We start from the raw sequence: 8,599 nt of genomic DNA on the forward strand, positions 1-8,599 counted from the left end.
ACCCAGTCGAATTCGGAGTCGTCGACGATCCCCCTTGCGAACTGGCACATTTGAGGAAGTATTTGGTCTAATAACATTCTTGATACGGAAGTTTTGAAAAAGGTTTCTAGCAACTTGGATTTTTTGTTGTGATCGAGATAACTATTCATCCATTTCAAAGGAACCAAGAAGTTCCTTATGACAGTAATTGGAGTGGACGAAGAAGAACAGAACTCATCAGGCAGATAGGCTTCGTATTCGGTGTTTTTGGTGGATTTTAGAGATTGATGGGTACAGCAAAATGTGATGTGAAAGCTATCAATAAGTGTTTCCTCTGGTATCGTTATAGGCGTTTTCGATGGCTCTTCATAGTGGATGAGTTCCATCCAATACCCGCAGTTCAGGCGTGGAAGCAAGACGCTTATTAACTAATGAACTCATCATTAGGTTAGTAGTGGGTCTCAAAAAACTGCTTCTGATCTTTAATATTTTGTTTACTCTACGTCTCAGTCTTTGGCTATGGCATTGATATATATATATATATAGGCTACAACTGTGTATTCTCGTCGATATGATATATAAATTGGAGTTTCATTGATTTCTAAATAAAATCTTATGATTGATATTTACGTTGTTATTAAAGATATGAAACGTTTTCATGAAAATTAGTTGTTTTGGCTTTGAAATTTTGTTTACTAAGTCAATTTTAATTATTTAAGCATACTTTTAAAGATTCTAGGATTGATAGGACAAATCTTTTAAAAAAATAAGATTAGATACAAAATATGTTTGAAAGTTACATAATTTTTATGCAAATGGTTGCATAATCTTTTTTTTTTTTTTGATAATTTTTTTTTGGTTAATTCTTTTTTGTTATTGAACATTTCCAATAAAAAAGGTAAATTTTAATAATTTCTTTAAAATAATTTATTTAAAAGTATTTTATTAATAAATATTTTAAACTTTCTCTCTTTTTAATCTCAAATAATAAAAAATAAAAACATCTATCAATTTAAGTATTAAATTACAAAAAAAAAAGAATATATAAGACGAACCTAATAAAATTTAAATGATAAAAGATAAATGTAGAACTAATATTTTAACAAAAACAAAAACAAAGCTTTGTTTTACACGAAAATATGTTTTAATTTGAATATGTATTTAGTATGTTTTATCCACATAATTATCAACCATGACAACCAGTGTTTCTTCTTCTCCACTACATTTCTCAGTTTCTCACCTCCATCTCTTTCAAGTTCACGAACCTTAATTCTAGCCTTCTAAGCTTTCAATGTTATTATTATTATGTTGCTGACTTATTCCTTTTTTTTTTCTTTTCATTAAACATGATTACGCCATTTATGATGATTGGACATTGTAAATAAATCCATACAAATCAAACTTTTATTGACATATACCACAAAAATAATACTACAATGTAAAACTCAATGTTTGTAAAAGAGAAAAGAAAACAATAAAACACTATGCAAAAATTTATGATGATATATAATCGAATCACAGCTGTTATGTGTCATTAATACATGCAAAAAATTATTTAACCTAAGAAATTAAACAAAAATTTACAATAATTTCAAGATATATAAAATTGCAATAACATTCATACATTTCATTCTCTTCTATGCAAGTCGGTCGAAAAGTTGTGTTTCCAGTTTTCCAAGTAGCAAACAGGAGAGTAACGCATTAGAACTGTCTCTGGGAATTCTTATAGCATTAAACAACTACTAATGTGTGATAACTACACGTGACAATAGGAAATTTCTGGTAGCAGTAAAATAAAACAGCTTTAGAAATATCCATTTCCACCAAGTAACGGTTTAGTAAACACCAATCCAAAAGAAATGAGATAAATCCCTCGACATGATTCTTCAGAATATTGATATAGCCCAATGCACAGAAAGTTAAAGCTTTATAATAAAAAGATCAAAACTTTAAATTGAATCAATAAAATCTCCTCTCTTAAACAAAGCCACTTGCTCAGAACTTATGCAAAGTAAAACTGATTTCCAATGCAATCTCAAAGGATAAACAGAATCTGATACAAAATCCTAATAAGAAAAAACAAAATGACACGAGGAGGATTCCCACTCAAACAATTGCATTGGCTGCACTTGCAATCCTAGGCCACAAATCAGCACACTCCTTCCCAATTGGACCAGTGATAGCAGAACCTGCATTCACAAGTGTTGCAACAAAATTAGAATAGCAAAGTTTGGATTTTAATGTTTGGATTTATTAAATTGTACGGTACTATACTATGATTTATTTTAATATTGAAGTACAATATTGGTAAATAAAACACGCTACTGATTAGATGCATGTTATTGTCATCTAATGTCTAAATTTGAGAAATGGTACCTTTCATTTCACCCTTAGGATTCACAATGACACCAGCATTATCTGCAGAAAACAACACCAAAGTTAAAGAACTACTCACCAAAAAATACTAAAAATATATAAACTTAAGTATTGGAGGTAATTATGAAAGAAAGCTTGCAAAAATTTCCAAACAAAAATCACAGTTAATAATTGTGTGAAGACAATCGTAGAACGCAATGGAGGATCCTAGACAACAAAATGACTACACAGTCCGCCAAGTCTAGTTTTTACAGTTTAGCCACACAAGTATAAAAAGAATCACTTATTTTGGGTTAATAAACCTAAAATATCAAACTATAAAATCATTTAGGATCTTGCAAATAAAAAGCTTCTTGGTTATGCAAACATCCAAGCTCTCTATGGTTTATGCCAGGTGCTTAGTATTAATGTCATGAAAAATAGCAAAGCTCCCCTAACAGAATATTGTATGCCAAAGTACAACACTAAAATTTAGAATTACATCACTGTAAATGAATATGAATCAATCATAAGAAAAAGGGAATTTACCAGCAGACAGGTAACACAATGCATATGTGAAGTATCATCATGCTGTTTAAAACTGGCAATTTAACAACTATATGCTTCATATCATCATATGTGTGAATGACCAACTACAACATCAGCCACTCCGCAATACAGAAGCAACATTATAAAAGAATTCATACTAGAATTGCAAGCATAACAAACTAAATTAAAAATTAAAACTAAACCAGCACAAAAGGAATTCTAAACAAAAATAACTAGATCACATTTCAAACCAATTAAAAGCAAATACTGATGAATCTCAAAGGTAAACAAGTGAGAACTCGTTTTCTTCCTCACTTTTTAGAGGAATTTCAAATGTTTATAAACATTTTTAGCATTGCTAAATCTAAACCTCAATATTCATTCTAGATGCTGATTATTCTTTTATTTCGGAGCTACATTGAAAATTTAAAGTATCAAATAACTACTATTATTAACCCTAGACGAACCTGCCAAGCAAAGGTAGCAAAAATCCCTATTTTAACTATTAAAACATTTAACAAGGCAATCGACTCTAAAATTTTTATTAAATCAGACCACTTTACTATTCCAATTTCATATATTACGAGTTTTTAATTTATGCTGTAAAATCTCGATTTTCGATGCCGTTCTTACAGAACACGCATTTCTGCATAACAGATGAAGAACGCAGCAAAATACCTTCGAAGTACATGTAGACACCATCCTTTCGGCGAAACGGTTTGCGCTGGCGAACAATGACAGCTGGCAACACCTTCTTCCTGAGATCAGGTTTTCCCTTCTTCACAGTCGCCATAACCATGTCACCGACGCACGCCGACGGCAACCTGTTCAGCCTTCCCTTGATTCCTTTCACTGATATTATGTAAAGGTTCTTGGCGCCGGTGTTGTCGGCGCAGTTCACCGTCGCCGCCACCGGAAGACCCAGCGACATACGGAACTTGTTGCCGGCATTTCCTCCGCGACCTTACAACAACAAAACATAAACAAATCAACGACTATAATCAGAGATGTGTAGCCTTTGTTATGTAGAACGTAGAAACCCTAAAACCCAGATTGTGCCTACCTCTCTTCGACGCCATCTTTGTGCCCGAGATCCACTCTTCTCAGTTCTCACTCTGTTTTGTTCGTCTTGCGGGTGCTTATATACTTGGGCAGAAAAAATTAGGTTTTCTACACTCGAGCAAAAGTGGGCCTGGGCTCAGATGGAAATATTAGTCTGAAAAACCCATTTCAAACTGTTTTTTTTTTCTAGTCATTCTCAACTCTCTCTTACTGCCTTACGCATCATATCATTGATGCTTGTTTTTACTTTCTACTCTCTTGTTAATATTTACGTTAGGTATCATGTTTTAACCACAAATTGTCTTCCAAAATATATTTACTTATTAAAATATTATTGTTAAGTATATTTATTGAGCCTATTAGTTTAATCATATATCCAATAAAGTAATAAAACAAAGATAGTTAATTAGTTGGTTACTATTTCATACTTTAAGTGTTAATTTTTGAGAGAAATTTTTTTCTCCAAAAATCTTTTTTTAATTAGAACAAAACATTTGGTAACTTTTTAATTAGAAAATTTGAGTATTATAGATACACACTTACACTTAGAAAATCATAATTGAAAAACAAAGTAACAAAACAAAAAATACAAAAAAAATATATAAGAATTAAAAACAAAACAAAGTTTTAAAAAAACAAAAATATTCTTTTAGATTTACGATTATTTAATCTTATTAAAAATTAAAAGAGTAAAATATCCATAAAAATTTATTTTAAGAGACTAAAATACTCTTTTCATTCTAATTTAAAAAGTAAAAAAAATACTCTTACCAAATTAATTCAAATCATTTATTGTATTAGAAATTCATTTTTTAAAAACCAAAATTTTAGAATTAATTGAGATTGTTTATCTATTAAAAATAGAAATTAGAATTTACATTCAAAAGATTAAAATACTCTTTTAGAATTAAAGTTGTTAGAAATTATGAATTTTAAACTTATCAAAGGATCAAAATGTTGGGAATAATACATCATTCCCCCTTGAGAAAATACCTTTCACAGAGAAATAAAATAGACACATTCACAACAGAAGAATTTAACGTGAAAACTCCAATTACTGGAAAAAAACCATGGTCGTTGTCAAATGACAACCAGAGAATATCACTATGTGAAAATTGTTACAACACATAGACTTCTTTCTCTCTAACACCGGTGGTGCACGAAATGCAATCTAACTCTTTTGCAATTCGCACAACTAACCAACAAGTGCATTGGGTCGTCCAAGTAATACCTTACGTGAGTAAGGGTCGATCCCAAGGAGATTATTTTTGTTGAAACGAACTATATTTATTTTATTAATCTTAGTCAGGATATTAATTAAAATTATCAGTTGGAATTGTTGGATTGGAAAAATAAAAGAGAATCAAATCGTTACTTGGTGTGCAGTAATGAGAAATATGTTGGAGTTTTGGAGATGCTTTGTCCTTTGAATTTCTACTTTTCCTTGAAGTCCTCTTCCCACACGCAGGTCCCTTCCATGGCAAGCTCTATGTAGGGTGTCACCGTTGTCAGTGGCTACCTCCCATCCTCTCAGTGAAAACGTTCCTATGCTCTGTCACAGCACGGCTAATCATCTGTCGGTTCTCAATCAGGTTGGAATAGAATCCATTGATTCTTTTGCGTCTGTCACTAACGCCCAGCCTTCAGGAGTTTGAAGCTCGTCACAGTCATTCAATCCCAGAATCCTACTCGGAATACCACGGACAAGGTTTAGACTTTCCGGATTCTCATGAATGCCGCCATCAATCCGGCTTATACCACGAAGATTCTGATTAAGGAATCTAAGAGATATTCATTCAATCTGATGTAGAACGGAGGTGGTTGTCAGGCACACATTCATGGATTGAGGAAGGTGATGAGTGTCACGGATCATCACCTTCTCCATAATTAAGCGCGAATGAACATCTTAGATAAGAACAAGCGTGTTTGAATGGAAAACAGAGTAATTGTATTAATTCATCGAGACGCTGCAGAGCTCCTCACCCCCAACAATGGAGTTTAGAGACTCATGCCGTCACAAAGTATGTAATTCAGATCTGAAAATGTCATGAGGTACAAAATAATTCTCTAAAAGTTGTTTAAATAGTAAACTAGTAACCTAGGTTTACAGAATATGAGTAAACTAAGATAATTGGTGCAAAAATCCACTTCTGGAGCCCACTTGGTGTGTGCCGGGGCTGAGACTAAAGCTATCCATGAGTAGAGGCTTTTCTTGGAGTTGAACTCCAAGTTATCACGTGTTTTGGGCGTTCAACTCCGGATTATGACGTTTTTCTGGCGTTTAACTCCAGACAGCAGCATGTACTTGGCGTTCAACGCCAAGTTATGTCGTCTATCTTCGCGCAAAGTATGGACTATTATATATTGCTGGAAAGCCCTGGATGTCTACTTTCCAACGACGTTGAGAGCGCGCCAATTGGACTCCTGTAGCTCCGGAAAATCCATTTCGAGTGCAGGGAGGTCAGGATCCAATAGCATCAGCAGTCCTTTTTCAGCCTAAGTCAGATTTTTGCTCAGCTTCCTCAATTTCAACCAGAAAATACCTGAAATCACAGAAAAATACACACACTCATAGTAAAGTCCAGAAATATGATTTTTGCTTAAAAACTAATAAAATTCTATTAAAAACTAATTAAAACATACTAAAATCTACATGAAATTACCCCCAAAAAGCGTATAAAATATCCGCTCATCACAACACCAAACTTAAACTGTTGCTTATCCTCAAGCAACTAGATAAATAAAATAGGGTGAGAGAAATTAAGAAGTAATAATATCTAAGAGTTTTAAATGGAGCTCAGATTCTTTTTAGATGAGCGGGGCTTGTAGCTTTTTGTTTCTGAACAGTTTTGGCAACTCCCTTTATCCTTTGAATTTCAGAATGATTGGCATCCATAGGAACTCGGAATTCAGATAGTATTATTGATTCTCCTAGTGTAGTATGTTGATTCTTGAACACAGTTATTTTATGAGTCTTGGCCGTGGCCCTAAGCACTTTGTTTTCCAGTATTACCACCAGATACATAAATGCCACAGACACATGACTAGGTGAACCTTTTTCAGATTGTGACTTAGCTTTGCTAGAGTCCCCAGTCAGAGGTGTCCAGAGCTCTTGAGCACACTCTGTTTGCCTTGGATCACGACTTTAACCATTCAGTCTCAAGTTTGTAACTTGGACCTGCATGCCACAAGCACATGGTTAGGGACAGCTTGGTTTAGCCGCTTAGGCCTGGAACTATTTCCTTAGACCCTCCTATCCACTGATGCTCAAAGCCTTAGATCCTTTTCACCCTTGCCTTTTGGTTTTAAGGGCTGTTTGGCTTTTATTCCTTTTGATTCAAATTTTTTTTTTGGACTGCTTTTTCTTGCTTCAAGAATCAATTTCATGATTTTTCAGATCATCAATAATATTTTTCGTGTTCCTCATTCTTTCAGGAGCCAATATTCATCAAATTCAAAGTACAAGTTATGCACTGTTCAAGCATTCATTCAGAGAAAAAAAAGTATTGCCACCACACATAATTAATTATAATTTTTATTATTAAGAACTCGAAAAATATAGATTACTTCTTTATTCTAAAAAAAATCTACTACTTTATTCATGCCTGATGATGATGAGAAAAATAAATTATAGCTTAATTGGAAATAAAATCAAAATAGATATACTAATTACTACTACTAAATATCTCCTAAGGTAATTTTCTATAATAACACTATCACTAAGTTAAAGCAGAAAAATTGGAACTCAGCAACCTATTGTTTTGAGGAGTAGATGTTCCTCTAATCTGTGGGGTGCTTTTCAAGGATCAATTTTTGGCGCTTCAGCTCCCTTAGATCACGCCCTTGCTCTTCCTGTTCCTTAAGCAGTTTGCAAAGCATGCTACTTTGATTGTTCTGTTCTTCCTTTATTTGGTCCATAGCTTCTTGCAATTTGGAAATAGAAGCCTCAAGGTGTCCCCAATATTCGAATTGAGGCAGTTCTGGGAGGGCTTCCTGTGCTCTCCTCTTGGCTGAATCATCTTGTTGCTGTTGTCTGACCATTGATATTCCAGTGATTGGCCTCTCAACTGGAATATACTCTGTTATCCCCATCTTCACTCCGGCATCTTTGCAGAGCATAGAAATTAAGCTTGGATAGGCCAATTTGGCGTCCTTGGAATTCCTGTTTGCTATTTTGTATAGCTCACATGAGATCAGTTGATGGACTTCTACTTCTTTTCCCAACATGATGCAGTGAATCATTATTGCTCTTTTAATGGTAACTTCAGAACGGTTGCTGGTGGGCAATATGGAACGCCCAATGAAATCTAGCCAGCCTCTGGCTACTGGTTTTAGATCTTCTCTTTTGAGTTGAATTGGGGTGCCAGTGGTGCTGGTGGTCCACCTGACTTCAGGGATGCATATATCCTCTAGAATCTTGTCTAGACCTTTATTTACCCGCATCATTCTCCTATTAAAGGAGTCTGGGTCATCTTTCAGTTGAGGAATCTTAAATATCTCCCTGATCTTGTCAGGATGGGTATGAACAATCTTTCCTCTGATTAAGGTCCGATGGTCATAGAGAGCAGCTCCAATTATTCTTTGCCTGTCTGTCTGCCATAGATTAGCATAGAACTCCTGAACCATGTTCCTTCCCACTTTCGTTTCAGGATTG

At 34.1% G+C, this 8,599-nt stretch overlaps 1 protein-coding gene and 1 non-coding gene across 2 annotated transcripts; both read right to left on the bottom strand.

Moving 5' to 3' along the window:
• Positions 1-1,905: 1,905 nt before the first annotated feature.
• LOC130959884 (60S ribosomal protein L23) lies at positions 1,906-4,014 on the bottom strand. Its single transcript, XM_057885340.1, has 4 exons — positions 3,947-4,014; positions 3,562-3,846; positions 2,356-2,397; positions 1,906-2,168 (listed from the first exon to the last, which is right to left on the bottom strand). The coding sequence occupies exons 1-4, from the start codon at positions 3,960-3,962 to the stop codon at positions 2,086-2,088; spliced, it is 426 nt and encodes a 141-aa protein (XP_057741323.1). The 5' UTR covers positions 3,963-4,014; the 3' UTR covers positions 1,906-2,085.
• LOC130964695 (small nucleolar RNA snoR137) lies at positions 2,876-3,022 on the bottom strand. Its single transcript, XR_009080780.1, has one exon. It is a non-coding gene; the product is annotated as a small nucleolar RNA snoR137 (small nucleolar RNA).
• Positions 4,015-8,599: the final 4,585 nt, after the last annotated feature.

Source organism: Arachis stenosperma, chromosome 2 (genome assembly GCF_014773155.1).
Source record: "Arachis stenosperma cultivar V10309 chromosome 2, arast.V10309.gnm1.PFL2, whole genome shotgun sequence".
Lineage (NCBI taxonomy): Eukaryota > Viridiplantae > Streptophyta > Magnoliopsida > Fabales > Fabaceae > Arachis > Arachis stenosperma.

Excerpts from the sequence above, each read along its gene's own strand:
- LOC130959884 (XM_057885340.1), bottom strand. Across the intron at positions 2,398-3,561 it reads TGTCTACATGTACTTCGAAG|ATAATGCTGGTGTCATTGTG; the intron begins GTATTTTGCTGC and ends TGTTTTCTGCAG. Across the intron at positions 2,169-2,355 it reads TCCTAAGGGTGAAATGAAAG|GTTCTGCTATCACTGGTCCA; the intron begins GTACCATTTCTC and ends TTGTGAATGCAG.